We start from the raw sequence: 23271 nt of genomic DNA, 5'->3' as shown, positions 1-23271 counted from the left end.
TCCTTTCTCTTCCATCTCCTCCTTCTTCCCTTCTTCAACCCATTAACTCGGAGCAACCTCCAAATACCCCTTCACATTAGCCCATTTTTATTTGAACAAGAAACTTGATTTTATTGTTTTAAAATTTTGAGAAAAGTTTCTTAAAAATAGAAATGAGAAAGAGGAACAATTACGAAACATTTCTCAAAAATTGAAAACAAGAAAGGAGGGAAAAAAACACAGAATTATGGACCTAAATTTGAGAATTAAGGTTTCTATTGATTGATTTTATAGAGAGATGGTCAATTTATCTGTATTCCCTTGGTTTCGTGCGTTCATATTTTTTTTTACTTTTTGTGGATCTCACATCAATTTAAATACGATTATGACTATTCTTATCCCAAAATATAATCTAATTTAGAAATTCCATTTCCATTCCAAAAATATTATCTCTGATTCTCTCAAAATTCCATTCTCATTAAAAGTAAACGTAAACTTTAAAAAAAAAATATATATATATAGCAAAACATTTACATTGATATAATCTTTTATGAGGAAATATTTCAGTACAGTAAAACAAGCAAATAAAAAAAACAATAAAAATAGAGAACAGAAAATAAAAATTTACATGCATAAATAAATAATGTAAAAGTCAAGAACCCTGTAGCCCATACCAATGGGAAAGAAAATTGCAAATTTACATTGCCGATTAACTGCAAACAACTCTTTTTTCCCACAAGGATTCTTTTTTTTTTCTTCTTTTGAATTCTCTCTTCCCTGAAATATTTCCTAACCATACATCATTGAAATGTTGTAATAATATGCTAAAATACATATCTTCATTTTCTACTTTTAAGTTGAGCAAAATTTAATATACATATGTCGATTTAAACCATTTGTTGAATCAGTGAAGATTTAAAGGTCACCTCTGGAGTTTGTCAATAATGAATATGGAAACTTTACTTTCTAATCTGGGTGAAGAGCTCAGGTGGTTTTCCAGTTCCTCCTGTTCCACCAGCAGCGCCACCAAAAGCAGAGAAACCGCCGCTCCCTTGCTGGCTGCCGAACGCCCCGAATCCCCCTGCAGCTGGAAAACCTCCACCTGCAGCACCGGCAAAACCACCTGTTGCAGGGGAAGCAGCAGCAAATCCACCACCAGCTGGGGCCACACCACCAAAACCACCCCCGCCACCCGCACCAACACCACTGAAACCACCCCCGTTGCCTGAACCAACAGCACCAAAACCACCCCCACTACTTGAACCAACAGCACCAAAACCACCCCCGCTACCCGAACCAACACCACCGAAACCACCACCGCTAACCGAGCCAACACCACCGAAACCCCCACCGCTACCCGAACCAACACCAGCAAAACCACCAATAGGTTTCACACCAGTAAAGCCACCACTAAAACCGCTAGGGGATCCCGAAGCAGTCCCAGGGAGACTAGGACCAAGCTGTCTTGATCGGCCAAATGCACCAAGAACAGTTCCCAGAGCTTGCTGCCCAACTCCGATCTGGGCAGGCTGACCAAACCCACCTTGAGACGAGGTTTGAGGCTGAGTAGCCATTCCAGAGCCAAAGCCACCCGAGAATGCAACTGAATTTGTGGGCTGTGATGCTGCTTGTGAAGCCAGGGGAGATTGGAAGCTAAATGATGCAGGCCGAAACAATTCTCCACTTGGAGGAGATGCCATAGTAAAGGAAGAGTTCATTGAAGTTGCATTAACATTACCAAATGGACCACCAAAAGGGTTTGATTTAGGAGCACTTGAAATTGGGGTAGAGCTGTTTCCAAATCCTCCCAAGCTGCTCAAACTAAACTCGACGTTATTCGTCTCTGGAGCCTCCTCATCCATATCGTCGTCCTGAGTAAGCGCAGCATCGGAAGTTTCATTTTTACCATTAGTAGAACTCTTAGAAGTTAAGTTTAGTGTAGGTAATGGAACAAAAGCAGCAGATGACTGTTGCAGTACATTCGGAACAAGACCTCCCACGTCTTTTGGAACTGTCTGACTTCCAGAAGTTGGCTCTACATGATTTTTATCAGCAGGTGTAACAGAAGGTTGAAGCTTCAGTTCATGGGACTCCGGAGGCTTTGAATCTGGTGCTGGCTTTGGAGTATCTGCATCTGACTTTGGACCGGGCAGTTCTTTTTTCGACTCCAATGTAGTAGGTGACGGTGACACCATCTTAGGTGCCTGAAATAGGGAATCAGATACAGAAACAGCTGGAGAGGAGAAGTTTGATTGTGTGAATGTTGACAGTGGTTTATTGAGATCTACATGGGCGGTAGAATTTGTAAGAGATTTGGTGACTGAAAATCCTGAAAACAAAGTCGATGCACTTGAAGGAGTATTCAACAGTGCTGGTGCTGGAACTGATGGCGAAAATGCTGTCAGTGAAGTTTTCTCTTCAGTCTTTCTCGCTCCAAGAACAGTCGGAACCGGAGTTGACGCTGTACCAACAAATGCAGATTCAGGCTTATTTGCAGATTCAAAAAGTGAACTTTTAGGTGTATGCCTCTCCTTTACATTGGCAGTCTTCTGACCGTTCAAATTTGAGGTGTTGATGGAATCTTTCAGTGTAGGCATCTGATTATTCGATATCTTAAAGATGGATGATTTCTGATCGAGGTTTATATTAGATTTCTGGACAGAGTCGCTCCTAGTGAGTGAGAGGAAATCAGAAGATTTGGACTTCTCAGGGTAAGTCGCCTCTGTGAATTTGTTGTCTGAAGTCACACTGTAAGCTTCAGTATTACTTTTTTTCGGCATTTCATGAGACGATTGGTATACTACTGGCAATGGAGATGGCGCTGTAGCATTAGTTTTTTTCAGTGGTTGGGATTTCTGCCTGGAGATATTTGATGATTGTGAGGGGCTAGACCACATGAAAGGAGTGGCTGGGTTCTCAGAGCTGTGTTCTGGATATGTAATATAAATATAAGCTGAAACATTCAAAACTTAGAAAAGAAGAAAGGAAAAAATTGGTCAAATTACAAGTTCCATCGGAACTTTGAGAGTTATGTCTAATAGATTCTTGAACTTTAAAAAGTGTGTAATAAGTTCTAAATCTTCAATTTTGTGTCTAATAAGTTCGTGAATTTTAAGAAATGTAAAATAGATTAGGGACTTATAACAAACAAAATTGAAAGTTTAAAGACCGATTGACATTTTTATAGCCCAAGGACCTATTAGACAAACGCTGAAAGTTTAGGACTAAACTTGTAGTTTAACCAAAAAGATTTTATAACAAAGGATTTGTGAGAGCTGGCAGTAAACAAATATGACTATAAAACCATCACTGAATGCTTCATCTAAGGGGTTACCTGCATTTTTTGATGATGATGATAACATAGAAGACGCTATGCGACTAGCTGGACGTGTAACTGTCGCTGTGCCTTCAGGTGTCGGAGAGCGAAAATGTTTCTCATCGGCCAAGGGTATTCCTTCCAAAAGCATCCTCTTAACAGTCGTTTTTGGAGGTTCAACACTAGCCAGATTCTGCATAGATTTTATAGGGAAAAAATTTAAGGACATAAAAGCATATCAAGTCCGCGAGTAAGTATTAATGCATCTTAGACTATGAGAGATTTCCCCATTTGGGATAAGAAACAATACATTTTCCCCTACTTGGATTGTTGGATCACCTTCTTCCATGTATGGCACTTAATCCAAGTTGATTTTACTCTAATGCAATATGAATATTATTTTCTTCTATTTTTTTTATAACCCAGAGTCGGAACTTTGCTTCCCTATAACAGAGCACCCACACCCACCCCAAGGCCTGAACCCAAGAGACATCAAAATAATTTTCTTATTAAGCTCGCATAAAGGTTTGAACGTGCGACCTCTGGGTAGATGTTACTTAGAGACCGCATGTCCTTGCCAACGAGGATGCCCATCTTATTTTCAATTGATGGTCAGTTTCATATGGAATGGAACACAGGTCTAAAAGAATATAGTAGTTCAAGGAAACAATACCCTGTCAAGTGACTCTCTTCTCCTTCTCCCGGTTTCTGCTTCAGAATTTTTCATCCCACTCCGCAGTTTTCTCCTTGAAGAATCTTTACTTGAAAAAGAATCAGCAGAAAGTAAAAGCTTCTTACTAGAAGTTTCTGCAATTTTGTTCACATTTGGAGAACTGAAAGAAGCATCGTAAGTAATTCCAATGGTCTCAAACAATTCCTTCGTGACACTCTGCCTTTTTGAAGAAGGTGATTCTATATTGAGTGCAGCCATTTGTTTTGATAGACTTTCAGAAAGAAGCTGAGCTGCTGCTAATTGAGATCCCGTTATGTTATTCAAACTATGGAAGGAATGACTATGCCTGCAAAAATTTTGAGGAAAAAACTTGTGTCAGGCTACTAGAACATTGATATCCAAACAAAACCATCTAAAAAGAAAATGGTAATAAAGATAATAATTTAATTCATATCAATCATCAAGAAGACAGAATTTTTCTCAGTGAGACGTTCTAAATCTAAGAGACATAATAAAATTGGAAGTACCTCGATGATCCAAATTTCCTTTGAAGAGCTCTTTCACTCACTTGACTTTCATCATTTCCACCAAACTTATTAAGCTCAAGGCCATTAAAATGTCTTTCTAATTCAATTAACTGGTTGGTCATATTCTGGAAAAGAGAAGAAACGTGTGGATAAATCACGTCCGGAATTGGGGAAATTAAATTGGCTTCTGAAACGACCAAGAAGCTACCTGATTCGTCTTTAAGATATGTTGTCGCTTTAGCTCCAATTCAGAACTTAACCTTTGGCGATCCCAGTGTTCCCAATAGTGGCTGTGAGAAGCTTGCTTAACAATGCCTTCAATGTATGTTTTCTTAGGCATAACTGAAACCACGTAAACTAAAAATGTTAAATACATATGAGATTATGTTATGATCTTCAATTTGATTTTTAACCAGGTAAACTTGTTTAGTAGACTGACATAGTTGCAATTTATCTCCAATTCCCATTATTCCTGATTTCCAGCCTTACTATTTGCAAACATCAATCAAATTCTCGTGTTAATTAATAAAATTTAGTAAATTTCCAATAGTCCAAGAGGTACGAGTTCGAATCCCCTCCCCCCACTTGTTGTACTCAAAAAGTAAAATAAATTTTGGAAAATTATAATGGGTAGCAAAACTGGTTATAGTATTTACAAATTCATTAAATGGAAAAATAATTTGCAAATATGGAACCTTTTCCCTCATATATCACTGATATACCATTTATATAATAGAGTAGAGTATATCACTGATGTACTAATATAAAATATACCACTAATATAACATTTTTGTATCATTGACAAATCATATCACCAACATACCTAATATAAAATACATTCCTGATATACGGGTTGATATACGGGTTCTTACATTTATGTCATTTTTACCAATTATTTTATCACGTGAGAAATTAGCTGTCTAGGCCAAAACTCCCATTACACAAGACTTTTAACAGAGGAATTTTAGCTTTAAATGTTTGGAAGGGATATACATGGGATTTTCGTGTTCTACTTCGTTGCGACACTCAAATATTAAATGCATTCTAAATAATCACCTTTTTGATATTACTTAGATCAGGCATGAAGCCTTCTATGCCAACAAGGTCATCATCAATAATCTAGTAAATAAACATACAATAAAATGAGGTTCCAATACCTTGATTAACTGTTTTGTCAAAGAGATTCTGTATCTCTTGTGCACGTTCATTCATTGTGCGCTGCAAAGAGGTAGAAAAATGAAATTCACATGTTAAGCTAACTATATTGATAGCAAGAAAAAAATATGTAAAGAACAAGAGAAAAAGGAACAAAAAAACCAAAATTACAACATATAATTCAAATCGCAAAAAATTATCAGAACTTGATCTAAGAAACCATAAAACAGAGAGAGAGAGAGAGAGAGTGAGGAAAGGGAGGACATTCAACCACGTAAACCTTCACTTCATTTTTATCCTATAAAGTTCTATTATTTTTATCCATCCAATTCACCAAATAATATCATCAGAGTAACATACAATATCTATCTTTTATTCCTGAATACATACCAAATCTCTTATGGCAAGAATTGATCAATACAACAAGGATTACCAACAGAATATAATCCAAAAGAAAAAATGTAACATTAGATGAACTACAGACTCCTCAATTAATGCCACATAAACAGAAAATATGAGGAAACAAACAGTAAGAAAATTTGTGCAACTTTTTCTTGAACAAGATACGAACTTCTCATTGAAATAATGAAAACGAACAATAATATTCAAGGATACAAACTCTCTCTTGAGAGTGAAAGGAAGAAAACATAAAGCAAAAGACAAAAAACAAAAACCTTAACAAGATAAAGTTGTAATTAAAAAATAATAATAATAAATAAATAAAAACTTAACAAGATACAGTGAAAGATTTCCAATTAAAACAACTTATCAAAGTAATATCTCTTCCATGAGTCACTCCAAGAAAAAACTTCAAAACCTGGACTATACTTTTGATATTTTATTAGCTCAAGCAATTTGTTAATCAATTAATTATTACGTTTCTCAGTTGATCTTCAAGTATTTTTCTTTCGTGTGATGCTTCCATCTAGCTATTGTCATTTCTATATTTTTTTTCCTCTGCTAATTTCTTTTACACGCCATTGATATCAGGATGAGAAGCCCTGGAGCCACTTCCTGCTTCATACATTTTCTTTTTCACATTTTTTCTCCTTTCTTGACTCTAACAGTTTTAGTAATAAATAGTGAGGTATGCCATACAAATTGATAACCATATTCACGGTCTAACAAAATACATAAGCAAATAATCAACAAACCATAAAATATAAAATAACTTAAAATTACCCCCCATATTTGACATTGATCTGAAAGAGTTGCTAAGCCAAGCTCCAAAGCTTCAATGGAGCTTTTCTGGGAAGCGGTGCAGGCATCCCAAAACCCACCCGGTTCTTCTATAGATTCCAGAAGCATGTCCAACCCATCGCACATTTCTTTCATCTGTAGGAAAAAGGGAACGTTGAATTGAAGAAGCTAGAAAAATCCAAAGAAACGATATTAAAGCCGGCAGGGAGCGGCTGGGGGTAGGACACCCTTTAGTTTCTGAAGTAGCGGCAAAGAGGAAACTCAACTATTGAAAAAAAAATGCCATAACCAATAATGACACAGAAATAAAAGAAACAGGGAAATCTCAATGACCGACTAGTTGACTGATAATTTGGTACCATATAAAATCAAATATGAAAGGGCATGTGCTTCATTATTTTGTTAGTCACATACAGGGAACATCCTTCAGCCGAAGGATGAAAATATATAGAGGAAATCTCATCTTCTAAGTCGAGATGTTCCTAAGAGGAAAATATTAGGACAAGAAAGCTAATGCGAGTATTCTACCCACTTTTCTATTAATGCCCTTGGAAATGGAGTGGAGCTGTATGAACAAGCCAAAAAAATGGCGGACTAAATCATAGTTGACATATCAACAATAATAATAATCTTCAAATCTTTAAACCAAGTCATTCCTATATTAGAACGGAGTATGCTCACATTGTCAAATTGATTGAATAAATTTCGTTCAGAACTTACTGGTTTTGCTAGGGGGACATTGCTGTAATTTCGCTCTGAACGACTGTGCTTCTCATTAGAAGTTTTCCCCAACGAGAAGTTATCTTGCAATGGTACTTGCGAGCTACGCATTGGTGGCAAAGATTCAATTTTACCAGCACCTGCTGTTACTTGTCTCCCAATTTGAGTTAGTGTACTTGAAACATCCTTTGTTTGAAAAGATCTTCCAGTAAAAGCTGTGAAAGCATTTGCTGCACCAAAACTCGGTCCAAGATTGTCAGTTTTGGTGCTTTGAAGAGAATTCAACGGTAAGACAGAAGATGCAGGATCAATTTTGTTTAAAAACATTGCTCTATCACTGGATAACTCGGAAGCATCCTGCAAGCCAGTTGACCCCAATCTTAACGTTGATTCTTTAGCATTGAGAAAGGGTTGGCTAGGCACATCAGCAGATTGCCCAGAAAAAGCAACAGATCCGAGGCCAGTAAATTTTTGAACAGGCTTACCAAAATTCCCGATCTCACTGTTGGGCTTCTCCAAGATAGAAGACTTCAATGGTTGTGAATAAATGAAAGAACCTACTTTCTCGCTTTTACTATTACTCTCTCTGCTGACGATTGCACTCTTATCGATGTAAGATACTGGACTCTGATCAATATCAGAAGGCTTAATGTCATTTGAAATATTAATCTTTTCCTCAGGAATCTCACTACTGGTTGTTATTTTATCTGTATCATGCATTTGACCCACCATCGCTTCTCTCAACTCTTTCCTTGACTCAGAAGAGACCTGGGGCTGGTCATCAATAGGCACTATTGTATCATCTTCCTCTTCATCTTCACAAGCAGAAACAGTCTCATGTGGAGTTTCAGTTTCATTGATGCTGCATAAAGTTTAAAAAACATGGTAAAAGAAGATTAGGAGCGCTATTAACAGCTAAAGATCAAAATGTCTATTCAAGGGGGGAAATAGATTTTGGTCTTTAGTACAATAACAGGAAAGGTTTTAAAAACAGAAAAGGCAGTACCTAGATAAATGAAACATAACGAGCTTTCCCTCTAGAGTAAGACACAAGAGAATGCAATATGGTGATACTTCTCTCATGTCTTCAACTCCAACCTGAATTTTCACCTTCGCAGGGAGAGAAACTCGATCGATGCATAGCCCCATCACCAAATTATCATCACCATTCTCTGGAACAAGAATGAGATAGAATTATATCACAGAACAAGAGATTCTGCGACGGTACAAAAATCAAAACCTAACCTATGTGCATGCATAAATGTGTATATAAAAATTAACTATAAAGGCAACCAGAAATTTTAAATAATGGCCAAAACATGCATAAAGCCTTAAACCCAACGCTAACTTCCTAAAAAGAAATGATTTTTTTACTGTGTATGCATGAGAAAACCAGAGAAAATCAAATAAATAGAGAAACATTAAAAGAAGATAGAAAGAAACCAACTGCTAAAAAATATTTTAAAAAATAATTGGCTAATGTCTCAAAATAAATCGATCTACCATATTGGAAACGTGGAAAACCAAGTAACTCTAAGGAAGCCATAAGAGTAGAGATTGAAAGACCACAAGGCAGGAAAATTTAACACACTATCAGAGTTTTTTTTTAAATCATGGTATCGGGGTCTCACCCCTTGCATTAGGCTCACGGCCAACTCCAAAAGACAACAAAAATTTTAAATTATTAAGTTTTCCACCGACCGGGTTGAAAGGTTTAACATAACCCCACTAAATTCTAAGGTTTTACACCACTAAAGTTCTTACAATTTTTTTTTTTTTGATATCCGTGAGTGTCCAGACCAGCTTACGCACACCTCGACTAATCTCACGGCGCAACCGCTTGACTCTGCAATATTTGGTGCCGGAAAACACATAGGAATTACTAATTCCTAAGGTAAGTGACCATCATGAGATTTGAACTCATTCCCTCTTAATTAACCCTACCCCCTTTGGACCAATGGGCCACCCATGATGGTTCAAAGTTCTTACAATATCATGTCTGTAATTCGGTCTTAAAAGTTTTTTATGAATCAAGCTCCAACTTATTTCACACTAGAAACCCCAAACAAAACAACCTGTTAATGGGAACATATTTAGATCAAATAATTTTTTTTTTATGAGAAACACATATTTCATTGATAAATATAAAAAAGGGAGGGGACCCAATGATGATGGGTTACAAAAAGGCCCTCTAATTCATCAAGAGATCATTTAAAGTGTAACTAGAAAAAGAAACAAAGTGACATTTACACCAGCTGAGGGCCGTAACCTGGACACAAATGAAGAAGGTACAGTAGGATTAGATCAAATAATTATGACTTGTTCAAATGAACAAAAAAAATTTTAGAAATGGCCAAAAAGTTGCAACTAAAATTATAATGCAATACAAAGAACATATATTTCTTAGTTGATTTTTCAAGCAATTAGCCTGGAGATCAATATACACAAATACACGTTCAGAGCAACATTTTTAGTATACATTTATATAGGAAAATGAAAATCCCAGTCCATCTAATGAATCAACGCTGTAAAATAGGACACATTCTTGTGGAGGGGGAAGGCAACAAGATAAGCTAATGACTGTGGTAGTCAGGTTACAAGATCACTAACCTTGAAGCTCAATCCTTGGGAGTGATGTATCTCTTTCAATATCAATAACTGCAACTTGGTTCTCAACCTCTGGCAACCAACCAAGCAACACAATATGCTGATCTGTATTGTTCCTATTGGCAACAATTGCGAGCTTGCTGCATTCAAATTAAAAAAGAAAAAACAAATAAAGTTGGCATGTCAGATCAGAATAAAAGAATGATCCCAAGGTAACAGAAAGAAGAAAGGAAAATTCAAAGTGAGAACCAAAAGTTTTGGAAATGAATTAAGTAATAATGAATTCCAGGACAAATTCAATTTCAAACATTCAGAGGTTAAGTCGGATCAAGTTATTTCTGCATACCATTTTCCCAAATAGCTCGAGAATAAACAAGGCCCACTTCCAACAGGCAAAATATCCCGAGTGAAACCTGGATGTATATATTGGAACGATAACAAAACTCTATTTGATGAAACCTACAAAATAGGAACCAAAATAAATATGAATAAAAAAATAAAAAAATCATGTGAACAAGACTACCAATACCATCGGTTTAAGGGACTGTTCCATTTTTCTTGTTCAGCAAATTGTGTTCATATTTAGTATGCGGTAGTGTAAACAATATAGAAACCATGATAGTTATTGACTGTCACTGTCAATTTTAGATAAAATAACTTCATTCTCATCCAGAAGATCAGAAGAATAAACAACATATTTACAACCTAAAAAGGGTAGGTTCAATCCAAGATGATTGACCTTGAATCTAGGAACAAATTACAGGAAAAATATGCAGGCTTTCTCAAACAATATACAAACGCTTAAGGAAAAAATATTAAGAATAATAACATAATACATGATTCACAGATAAATATAAGATTTTGTCAAGACAAAAAAAATGAAGCATTTATGATCTTCACCACTTCTTAAATGAGATAATTAGCGCACACCACTTTTTGAGATAATTAGAGCACGCCACTTTTATTTGCACACTTCGCCTCAAACAAAGGACCAGAAAAACTCATTCATTCATCCATATTCTATAACATCAACAATTTGTCGAGTCAATCCTTCTCTATATTGTCGATCTAGTAGAGTCAACAATGAATAACAGTGTGAGATAATCAGGCTCATTATTTTCTTCCACACCTAAGGATTTATTTTCCATAAAAATGTCTGTATCCCAAAGAGATAAACTAAACCTATTGATAATACAACTGTCTCGCAAATATTTTCCATAATAGCATTTGTAAACATCAATAAAATCAGCATGCGAGAATCATTTTTTAGTCAAGAAACCAAGCAGTCAGTGAGAACGATGAAAGAATACAAAAGAACTTACAAATCGACGATCCAAGAAAAAAAAATCAGCCAAATAACAATAGACCTAACAAAATAAAAAGAGCTCTACTCCAGGATAATTACAGAAGCTTCGAGTTGCAAACACCTAAATAGAGGCAATAATCTTGACAAAGGTCTCACACCGCTTTCCTTTTTATAGGGAAAAATGTATTTCAATACCTCCTTTTTTTTTCAAGACCTCTTTCTAACACCTCTCGAACTCTCCAAAAATTCTTTTATTCCTCTCAAATCAAATGCTCCATAAAATAATGGAAATAATTAGCATACCAAAGAACACAACCTCTGTTACGAAAATTAAAAATGGAAAGAGGGAAAAGATAAGAAAAGAACAACTACTCACATCAGTGATTTTTCCATCTTTACTTCTGATAACTTGGACAAAGTAATTTTCTTCATCACCAATAGCAGTCACTTCAAAGCATCCTAGAATGATGCAATCAGCACGAACCCATTTGATACAGTCAACTGAGGAATCAGGAAAAATTAAGTTAAAAGATAGAAACAATAAGTATTTTCTAGATTGATAAATGTGAGATTGTAATTAAGAGGCAAATTTAGTAGTTGTTGTATATCACGTAGCAAATAATTTCCAGTTTTATTTTATTTTTCAGATTTAATATTTTTCCTTTCCTTAAATTTTCTGGATAATAAAAAATTAATTTGTATTCAAGTCAGATAAGAATCCCTCATTCTTATAGAATCCTCATTTAGTTACATTTTTATTTCAGAAAAGCAACAACGTATTAACGAAAAAAGATTACAAAAGGCGGAAAGGGGATGAAGAAGCAATATCTTAAAAAGTTCCATGATTTCTTTAAGTCAAATAACCCATATAAAAATGACAGTTATTCAATGTAGAATTTTCTTCTTTTACAAACAAACAAACAAAAAAAAAAAAAAAAAAACCCCACTGCCAATCAAATATATTCCACAATATTAACTAGTAAGCAAACTAAATTGGAGTAAAGCACACAAAAATATATGTCAAATTCACTACGATAGAATGCAAGTGTAATTCATCCCAAGCCAAAGACTCAAACTCCGCATGTAACCAACCTTGAAATACTAAGTTTGCACTCCACTCATGAATAAATCACAAAAATACTAGTAAAATATAAGAAATATCACCCAAAAAAATAATGATGAAATGTACAAAAAATTCGTGTTTCAGCATTTTACGAATATCATTTTTACACAGAGAGAGAGAGAGAGAGAGAGAGAGAGAACCCTTCACTATAAAGTTTGAATCAGCGTCACTCGGCAAGAGTGACATGGACAGCCGTTCTTTGAATTTACTTGAGAAAATGGTAAGAGTATCCTTTTTAGCCACAGCAATGAATCTGCCTTTCACACTGCATTCAACTACAATCCAAAATAACATTTTAAAAAGTTCAAAATAGTAGCTCTACACATACAACCTATGCTAACAATAATTAATGTTAATAGATTGCTTTTGTTAAAAAATTAAATAAAACCCATACAACCTCTGCATATAATGATATACAACCTTAATAGGTTGTAGCTCAACACATACAACCTCTGCATATAATGATATACATGTTGTAGCACAGGCCAAAATATAAACGGGTTATTACTTAAAAAAGGTTGATGCACAAGCAACAAAATGTGATGTTTCAATATTAAATAATGTATTTTGATAAGCAAGCCCAATTTACCAGTAATGTAAAAACACTTGTCCTAACCTAATTTTATTTAAAACATAAGAAACTTGTCCAATGCCACTTGAAATTGCCACTAATCTTCATATACATAAGTTACTATATAAAAGTGTATAGCATACCAGCATCAGTATCGTGCATTACATGTTTAAGAGTGCCATTAGCCGATCCTTGATATAACTGTCCGTGTTTTGAAAGAACCAGATAAGAACTTTCCAACTTTCTGATCCATTTGAAGTCCTTTATGCAACTGGAATCGGTTATTGAGCAAGAATAAAAGGGTTTTGCTGCCTGCATAACCACAATAAAATATAAGAAAATGACGTGCGAGAAATATAAATTGAAAAAAAAAAAAAAAAAACCACCCCCACTGGCAACAGAAATGACACAGCTTCGAATAAATGGGGAACTTGCTGATAAATCAGAAGATTTTGATAAATCGAGTTAGAGGTTTTCATCAGAAGACTACTGTAATTTTCAAAACAAGACCATGTAATTACTTCGTACAGTAACTTAGTTCAGTAATGTATATAACCAATGATTGTGACATTTTCCCTCTTGATGCTAATAACCAAACTGACATTTTAGGGAAACTGTACTGTGATATTAGGACAAGCTCCACCGAGAAGCACTACCTTGTCAAGCAGCGAGTGAACTGAAAAAAGATGAATGTCGGCAGCTACAACGGCAGCAATGGTGGAGCTATCAGCAGAAAGTGCCAAAATGTGAACTCTTCCGACGGAAACATCCATGATGCTTAAATCTTGGACAGAAGAACCAGTTCCCCCGTTTTTTATCTCCTTAGCCGAAGCAATTACATCCTCAGTCCTCGCCACAAAAAACCCTTAACAAACGAGGTTCTTCAAAATCAAAGAAATGCATAGAAAAATCAACGGTATTTGAAACAATGAGGGAGAAATTGAAATTACCAACCAGACAAATGGGCAACGAATATGAGGCCGAAACTCTCGGACACAGCAAGAGGCTGGGATGGAGGACTTTCCGAATCAAAAATGGAGTCATGGAGCTTCACGGGAACCGGTTCGCCGATCTTCTCGAAGTAGTAATCTGTGGATTCAACGTGCTCTCCTTCTTCGGCTTCTTCGAATCGAATAGGGGTTGAAGTTGACGAGGTTGAAGGAGTGGAATCTTGCAAATCCGCCATTAATTGAAGAATTCGCTCTGAATCCAAGCAGAAGTTGAGCAGCTGGAGAAGATTTTGGAAGCAACCAAATTATTTTTGTTCTTGTTCTTCCGCCTGAGGTTTTTACTTTTGGGAGTCTCGCATTCGCAGTGCCTTTGGGCGGTAAGCGAGTGCGAGACAATATATATAGCGGCGATTTTAAGCCATCGAATTTTTCGAAGGTATTTATTTATATTCTTAAATGTGTTTTTTCTTTCCGCCCTTGAATTTAGCTAAAATACAATTTTATTTTTCTTGACATTTTAAAAATGACACGCTGATTTTTTAAATTTAAAAAATCGTTTTAAATTATCGAGACCGTTAAGCAAGTTAACTATCTTATCATATTTTCATTAATTAACATAAGGATCTGCTATAATCATTTTTCAAACTTAAGGATTAAAATATCACTTTTGAAATTTATCGAATCAAATAGACGTATGACTTAGTCAAAACGAAGTTGTGAGTTTGATCCCCACACTCACATGTTGTACTAAAAAAGGCATCTAACTCAAATATCATGGATCATCCGTGTATTTTACCGTATCTTTTTAGTACATCAATATACGATGGCAGAATTCGAATCTACGACCTTATATATGTCTTAACTAACTATGTTCAAGTTGACCTAATTTAGTCTATGATATTTTAAAAATTTAGATATAATTAATATTTTTAAATTGTCTAGTTATACTCCATAAATTGACAAAAGTTATAATTGGTGGATAATTAGTGAAATTAGATTCATCGAAAAATTATATCACATTTTTAAAATTTGAAAAATCTAAAAATATAGTTTAACTAATTAAGACATATAATCCACACGACTAATTTTATAGTGTCATTGGATGAAAAATTATATCACATTTTTAAAATTTGAAAAATCTAAAAACATAGTTCAATTAATTAAGACAACAAAAAAATTAGCAGTGATGTCTTAATTAGTTAAACTATATTTTTAGATTTTTCAAATTTAAAAAATGTAATATAATTTTTCCATGAATCTGTTTTCACTGATTATCCACCAATTATAACTTTTATCAACTTACGGAGTATGACTAGACAATTTAAATATATTAATTAGTCATTATTTTAAGGTGACAAAAAAAATTTCAAGTAGCGAAAATTTGAATCATGACTTTTCGATCTAAGATAAATTGGATTGGACTTGAGATATTTTTGTTCAAATATTAAATAAATAAATAAACAGTAAACGTTAGCCGTTTCTGCAGAAGGAGAGAGAGAGAGAGAGGAGATGAGCTCGCAGCTATTGTCCGTCTCCTCTGTTCCTCCAATCGCCATTGCCAGAACTCACAATCAAACCCTATCAACAAAACCAAGCTCCTTCTCCATCCCCTCGTCGTCCTCTCCGGTCCACACTGTTTCAGAAAGAATCCACATTCCCTCCCATGTCTACAGGCACCCATCCGCCGTTCTCCTTGAGCTATGCAATTCCATGAAAGAACTTCACCAAATACTCCCTCTGATCATCAAAAACGGCCTTTACAACGAGCACCTATTTCAAACCAAGCTCGTCAGCTTATTCTGCAACTATGGCAGCATCCACGAGGCCGCTCGCGTTTTCGAGCCGATCGAGGGCAAGCTCGACGCTCTCTACCACACGATGCTCAAAGGGTACGCCAAGAATTCGTCGCTGGAGACTGCTATTGAGTTTCTCTGTCGAATGAGGTACGATGATGTTAAGCCTGTTGTGTATAATTTCACTTATTTGTTGAAGGTTTGTGGCGATTGCGCGGATTTAAAGAGGGGCAAGGAGATTCATGGGCAGCTGATTGCAAATTCTTTTGGGGCGAATTTGTTCGCGATGACTGGCGTTGTTAATATGTATGCGAAATGTAGGCAGATTGAGGATGCGTATAAGATGTTCGACAGAATGCCTGAGAGAGATTTGGTGTCTTGGAATACAATTATTGCTGGGTATTCCCAAAATGGGTTTGCTAGAAGGGCATTGGAGTTGGTTTTGAGGATGCAAGATGAAGGCCGGAGGCCTGATTCGATTACATTGGTTACTGTTTTGCCTGCTGCTGCTGATCTTGGGTCGTTAATGGTGGGGAAGTCGATTCATGGGTACGCCATTAGAGCTGGGTTTGCAAAGCTTGTGAATATTTCAACTGCTCTGGTTGATATGTACTCAAAATGTGCGTCTGTGGACACAGCTAGGTTGATTTTTGATGCAATGGATCAGAAGACTGTTGTGTCATGGAATTCTATGATGGATGGGTATGTACAGAGTGGTGAGCCAGAGATGGCTATGGCAATTTTTGAGAAGATGTTGGAGGAAGGGATAGAGCCAACCAATGTAAGTGTTATGCAAGCATTGCATGCCTGTGCTGATTTGGGTGATCTTGAGAGCGGGAAGTCTGTTCATAATTTAGTGGATCAGTTGAAACTTGGTTCTGATATATCTGTTATGAACTCATTGATTTCTATGTACTCCAAGTGTAAGAGAGTTGATGTTGCTTCTGAAATTTTCAAGAACTTGCATGGAAAAACTCATGTTTCTTGGAATGCAATGATATTGGGTTATGCTCAGAATGGAAGAGTGAGTGAGGCTTTGAATTGTTTTTGTGAGATGCAATCTCTAGGTATGAAACCTGATTCATTTACTATGGTGAGTGTGATACCTGCTCTTGCTGAATTATCGGTTACTCGCCAGGCCAAGTGGATTCATGGACTAGTTATTAGAACTTGTTTTGACAAAAATATATTCGTGATGACCGCTCTTGTCGATATGTATGCAAAATGTGGAGCAGTTCATATGGCGAGGAAGCTTTTTAACATGATTGATGATCGGCATGTCATAACATGGAATGTGATGATATATGGGTATGGGACGCATGGACTCGGCAGAGCTGCTACAGATCTTTTCGACGAAATGCAGAAGGGAACAGTTGAGCCAAATGATATAACATTTTTGTGTGTTATCTCTGCTTGCAGTCACTCAGGTCTGGTAGATGAAGGACTCCACTATTTCAAGAGCATGGAACAGGATTATGGATTAGAGCCTTCAATGGATCATTATGGCGCCATGGTCGATCTTCTCGGTCGAGCTGGCAGAATCAACGAAGCTTGGGATTTTATCGAAAACATGCCCGTTAGTCCGGGGATTACAGTCTATGGTGCCATGTTGGGTGCGTGTAAAATTCACAAAAATGTCGAATTGGGAGAGAAAGCAGCCAACAGACTCTTTGAGTTGAAACCTGATGAAGGTGGCTACCATGTTCTACTTGCAAACATTTATGCTTCAGCTTCAAAGTGGAGCAAGGTAGCTGAAGTAAGAAAAACAATGGAGAAGAAAGGGCTTCAGAAAACTCCTGGTTGCAGCTTAGTGGAACTGAGAAATGAGGTCCATTCCTTCTATTCAGGCAGCACAAGCCATCCACAATCCAAGAGAATATATGCATTTCTTGAGGAACTTGGGGATGAAATCAGGGCAGCTGGTTATGTGCCCGACACTAACTTGATTCATGACGTAGAAGACGACGTCCAGGAGCAACTTCTCAACAGCCATAGCGAGAAGCTCGCCATTGCTTTTGGTCTTTTGAATACCAGGCACGGTACTACGATACACATTCGAAAGAACCTACGAGTATGTGGAGATTGCCACAATGCAACCAAGTATATTTCACTTGTGACTGGAAGGGAGATTATAGTGAGGGATATGCATAGATTTCATCATTTCAAAAATGGAACCTGTTCTTGTGGAGACTATTGGTGAACTCTAGGCATACAAATTTTCATCCCTGTTGTAAACCTGTAACACCCATTATTGATAATATATAGCAGAAGATAGGCTGTATTTATACCAACAAAACGCTTGAGAACGATTCTTCGGTTCAATATAAGGTACTAACAATTTTCTTACATGGTACATTTTCTCGAGCTGTCTCATTGAAAACGGTTAAGATCTTATAATGACAAAAAGTTTGTCTGGAGAGATAACTAAATCACAGAGGCGTCAAATTGAAATCAAACGCAAATCATGAGAACCAAAATGGTAATACAACTTTTCTGGTTACTTCAAATACCACCTTTAGGCAAATGACCACCTTTCAAAAGATTAGAGGACAAGATTAATTTATTTTTCATTCCTATAGGTCTTGAGGAATTTTAGTATAGTTTTTTACTCTTGTATTATGGATTTTGCATCAGTGTAAAGTCGATCTTCATTTCAAAAAATTTAACCACATTATGAACGTTAGGTTACCTACTAAATACTAAATAAGATTGTATAGTGACGTAGTGGACTTGTGGCTGAATGAAGATATCCCTCCCCGGTTCGAGCCTCGCGGGGCGCGTTGCCGGAGCTTTTTCCCCTATTCGAGATGAGTCCCACAACGTCAGTTACAATGTTGGCGGGCCGCCAACACCCCAGTTATAGGGATTCAACTGGCAAAACAACACGATGTTGGTCTAGGTTATCAAACAGAACACTAAATAAGACCAAGAAATAAATAGTAAAAGAATTAGCCAATAGCCTCAAATTGGAAGAGAAAAGCTCTCCCATTGGAGAGAGCTTGATAAGCTCAAGAAGCAGTGTTAATTGAAACAGGAAAAGCATTAGCCAGCAGCCTCAATAGCACGAAAGAGCTCTCCCAGTTCAATATAATTGTGCTCAAAATTAGGCTACAACAAAAGTTGAACTTACAACTATAAAACAGATCTGGTTTCAGCAGCTGCTTTGCCGCGGTATATATCCATCAGATCTGGGATTTTATCCAAATATTTAAGAACATAATTCTTTAAGAAACTTCTCTCCCCTTGGATTAGCAACCAAGCAATCTTTCTGTTCTTTTTAATCAGATTCTTCACCTTCAAAACCTCAAGAACTTTATATCTCGGCCGGAGCCGTTTGTCGAGTCCATACATGAAGAATTTGGGGTAAGAAATCACAGTTTCTGGGTCCAACTTTGCAGTGTTGAAACAGAAATCTGCCACACCCCTCATTTTCTCCTCTGAACAGGCCAAACAGAATGGATCTCTCTTAAATGCTGTTAAAATCTCCTTCTCAGACCATCCCAAACTCTTCAAAACATTTATTTTCTTCTTCCAAGTTGAGTCGTTCATGGAAACCATTACACGAACCGCTTGAACAAACATGAGGGTCGTTGGATCAATGCCCAATTCCTTGGCCTTATTCACTGCAAAAATCATTCTATCAACCTTCTGCATGATAGTTCTTGGCTGAACCACAATCAATTTCGATATATTCCTGGAAGGCACCCCTTCACGGAGCAGAACATCAATGTTAGATTGCATTATACCCTTAAAATCAAAAGTTAAAACCCATGAAGATCGACGAATGGCGGCAAGAACTTTCTCATTGGATTCAAGCATTTCCTTAATGAAACAAACCGATGGTTTCAGCTGAGAATCTAAGCCCCTGAGCAGAATTATAGGGTTCGATATAATTAACTTCGGAAGTAAAGGACCGACGAACCCAATTTCCTCGAGGAACTCAAATTTAGGCTTCAGATTGTTGTCGACTCTCGATTGGAGGATCGAAGGCCGCCTCGCGATCAACTTAGCGATCTGCGAACCCTCGAATCCATACGATTTCAATAAATTAAGAACCTATTCGTACTTACGGGAGTTTTTTTCGTCGAGTTGAAGCTTTCGATGGGCAGAGAGAGCAGATTCCGAAGCAAGCCCACAAGAATTCTTGAGGAATTCAATCGTATACAAAGAAGACGAAGGCAATGTAGAACCAGAAGCCTTGCCGATGAAACGTTTTTGAACGAAACATAGCAAAATTCTCGATGAATTTTTAGCCATTACGGAGTAGGATTGTGAAAGCTCGAGTAAGGGTTTACGTTAGGGTTTTGAGCTCTACGAACATCCGCGGGGTGGAAACAAAAAAACCATCGGGAAATTGGCTCAAATGATGTTCATGAGTTTTTGGAATGCTCAAATTACTTCATCTTTCAAAATCTCTTTCTCTTTTTCTTCTCTGTTCAAAATCGTTTCTGTTCCATCATCTTATCCGTTTGAAATCGCTTTCGTTCCATCTCCTTCTCTGTTAATTTTTGTTCTTTTCTATTGATTTGAATGCTAGAGCTTCGATTTCCATCGTTGTTGAGGAGTTTAATGTTTTATTTTTCCATCGATTCTGTTTTCCGATGTTTGGATGAACGAATACAAGAATTACATTGCATCGATTTAAGTTTGTTTCTTGTGTATTTCATGCTTTGAAAAATAGAAAAACTGATTACTGTTTGTGTGTTCCTTATTCTTGATTCTTGAGTATATTATTATGTCAATTTTGAGGTCTCTAGTCTCTGTGTGTGTGGATGTGAGGTTTATTTAAAATATTTGTGGTGGGAGGTTGAAGAAGAAGGACAAACTCGCGCGAAGTGAGATGGACCTCGAGCGAGGTTGAAGAAATTTGTTCTTTCGCTCAAGGTTTGTTAAGTTTCTGTCAAAATTCTCGGGAATGACCTTGGGCAAGGTTGAGCCCGAGGTAATTGAAAGGCACTCAACCTTGAGCGATGTTTGGAAGAAATTTCAAACCTTGCTCGAGGTTTCTAGTAGGCCTCTGAAAAATTTCCCGGGTGCAGTCTCCCCCGAGGTTGAGACCGAGGACTTTTCCAGATGCTTAGAAACCTCGAGCAAGGATTGAAATTTGAAAGTTGCTCGAGAGTTTGTGCTCTCTGTTATTTTTTTTGGGTTCGACCTCGGGCGAGGTTGAGCTCGAGGTATTAGGAAGAGTCACCTCGAGGTTCAAACTCTTCGGAATACCTTGGGCTCAACCTCGAGGTTCAAATACCTCGGGCTGAACCTCGCCCGAGGTCGAACCCGAGAAAAATAACAGAGGATTAACAAGAGTGACGTTGCTTCTTCTTCTTCAACCTCCCACCACACAACTGAACTACTATCAACGTAACATCTCACCGACCTCAATTTCAACAGAACAATAACAAAGGAAAAATCAACAAATAATGGAAAAATACCTAATAGATGCATTAACATTCATGTATTCGTTCATCTACACATATGAAAACAGAATCGACGGAAAAAAAAAAAAACCATTCAACTCCTCAACACACAAAAAACGAAGCCCTAACCATTCAAATCGACGGAGCAATGGAAAAATTAAAAGAAACGAAACTTACCTCGATGATTAAATCAATTTCTTTCACTTTGTTTCAACACGGATTGCCAAGAAAAAGGGAAGCGAAAATGGAGAGGAAAGAGAGCAAACAGTTTGATTTTTTGAACTAGGGGTAGTACTGTAATTTCACTTCCTTTTAAATTTAATTAAATATTCAAGTGGGTCATTTGGACACATTTTGAAGGGTTGATATTCTATAAACTTTTTAAGGTCATTTGAGTCAATTTCCCAAAACCATTCATGTCTAACTTTGAAACACAGCGCTCAGAAATTTGGGTGTTTTCATCTCTTTTTTTTTTTCTTCTGTTCTCTCCGTTGGGAAATTTTATTTATTTAGTCTGAAATTTAATGTGTAAGAATTTAGTTTCTTTTCAAAGATAAAATAAAATTTTATATCACTGACTTTATTTAGTCATAAGTTTGAAAAAGGGAGAGTTTAATCCCAACCTTTAAAAAAGATTATAAAACATTTTAGGGTTAAAAATTCTGACATGGAAGTTTGAGTTATTATATAACATTTTGCTCTGATATTTATTTTAAATGACGTGTCATTTGTACTTTTTGAATTTCCTATTTTCCGTTTTCTTCTTTTTCCAGAGCCTTGCCTCTCAAGCTTTTCCCTCACACTTCATCTCTCTAAACTCTCCACTCTCTGTCTCCTCAGTCTTCTCCATCTTCCATGTCCAAGCAGACCTATAAAATTAGCCCAACTCAATCAACACCACCACTGAACGCGATAATAAATTATAGTTGGAGGCGTCAAACGATACTGCCACATGGAAGACAGAAATGAGACAAATCATCTGTACTAGATGCTCGTTCTCTATAGAAACGAACCTACAACACTTAATCACAAGTGTCATGTATCGCATTCTAGTCCAGTCTCAATATTAAAATTGAACTCAATTAACTTAAGCATCGGAGTGTTTTTTTTTTTTGTGCATGTCCTTCCTTGCCAAGAAGCTTTCTGGCTCGTTCCGAACGACTTTAACTAACTTAAATATCGGAGTGTTTGTTTCCTTATGCATGTCCTTCCTTGCCAAACAGCTCTTCAGTTCATTCCGGACAACTTAATTCTTTTTAGTCAACCTACCTTGACCGACATTTGTTGCACAAACAACATTAATCCTTATCGATGATGCATAATCATATGTTGTTCTTGCACCTTCGGCACAAAGCTCATCACAAGAACTATAAATAGAGAGGAACAGAGAGAAGTTCATTTTCCTTAATTTGTTGAAAAACCTAATTGGAGCGTTTAATTTATTAAATTCGCACCTCACAATGTTCGCCCAGGTCAATTGCTCATCGTCCATCTACTTCCTCATTTGATTCATCAAATTGCACCAATCTTACTCCCTCGTTTGATTCGTCAAATTGCACCATTCTTCATCATCGCAAAATTAGGGCCAATATTGACACTTGATTATGACGAGGTTTTTACGGTAGAGACTAAATTATTATAAATTTTAAACTATAAGGCCTAAGTTATTATATACTATAGTTCAAGAACTAAATTGTTACCAATTTTAGGTAAAAAAAAAAAAATTGGTTGCCAAATTGAAAGTATATGGGCGAAATTGTTACAAATTAAAATTCTAAGTACTAAATCATTAAAAATATAGTAACCAAAAATGTTTTTTAACAAAAAAATAAAACTTAAAAATTGCTGACCGGTCAGAACCCATCTTCCTACCGAACACCAACAAAAATTTGGCAGTATTCTAATTTTTTTAAAAATGGAAAAACTCTCTTTTT

The 23271-nt window shown here is 36.5% G+C and overlaps 2 protein-coding genes and 1 pseudogene across 6 annotated transcripts; 1 reads left to right on the top strand and 2 right to left on the bottom strand.

The window, feature by feature from the left end:
• Positions 1–584: 584 nt before the first annotated feature.
• Positions 585–14515, bottom strand: LNO1 (Nuclear pore complex protein). 3 transcript variants are annotated; one of them, XM_022283334.2, is made up of 16 exons: positions 14132–14515; positions 13834–14042; positions 13321–13489; positions 12747–12881; positions 11860–11984; positions 10524–10636; positions 10181–10317; positions 8577–8742; positions 7571–8432; positions 6833–6985; positions 5653–5713; positions 4704–4837; positions 4496–4620; positions 3969–4314; positions 3314–3488; positions 585–2908 (listed from the first exon to the last, which is right to left on the bottom strand). In XM_022283334.2, exons 1-16 carry the CDS (start codon positions 14361–14363, stop codon positions 939–941), a joined length of 5112 nt encoding a protein of 1703 aa, XP_022139026.1. In that variant the 5' UTR covers positions 14364–14515; the 3' UTR covers positions 585–938. The 3 variants fall into 3 exon arrangements, with proteins under 3 accessions (XP_022139026.1, XP_087973727.1, XP_087973728.1); XM_088117601.1 differs by having other exon boundaries at positions 14128–14367; XM_088117602.1 differs by lacking the exons at positions 13834–14042; positions 14132–14515 and having other exon boundaries at positions 13343–13483.
• A 1066-nt stretch (positions 14516–15581) lies between these two features.
• CRR22 (Pentatricopeptide repeat (PPR) superfamily protein) lies at positions 15582–18266 on the top strand. 2 transcript variants are annotated; one of them, XM_022283401.2, is made up of 2 exons: positions 15693–16016; positions 16120–18266. In XM_022283401.2, the coding sequence occupies exons 1-2, from the start codon at positions 15828–15830 to the stop codon at positions 18118–18120; spliced, it is 2190 nt and encodes a 729-aa protein (XP_022139093.1). In that variant the 5' UTR covers positions 15693–15827; the 3' UTR covers positions 18121–18266. The 2 variants fall into 2 exon arrangements, with proteins under 2 accessions (XP_022139092.1, XP_022139093.1); XM_022283400.2 differs by having other exon boundaries at positions 15582–18266.
• Positions 18267–18462: 196 nt separating this feature from the next.
• Positions 18463–20338, bottom strand: LOC111010092 (uncharacterized; annotated as a pseudogene). The gene is made up of 2 exons (XR_015787320.1): positions 19051–20338; positions 18463–18791 (listed from the first exon to the last, which is right to left on the bottom strand). The product of XR_015787320.1 is annotated as an uncharacterized LOC111010092 (transcript).
• Positions 20339–23271: the final 2933 nt, after the last annotated feature.

Source organism: Momordica charantia (genome assembly GCF_013281855.1).
Source record: "Momordica charantia cultivar OHB3-1 chromosome 9 unlocalized genomic scaffold, Mcharantia_2.0 BLBB01000009.1, whole genome shotgun sequence".
Classification (NCBI taxonomy): Eukaryota; Viridiplantae; Streptophyta; class Magnoliopsida; order Cucurbitales; family Cucurbitaceae; genus Momordica; species Momordica charantia.
This window is presented reverse-complemented; position numbering and strand designations above follow the sequence as displayed.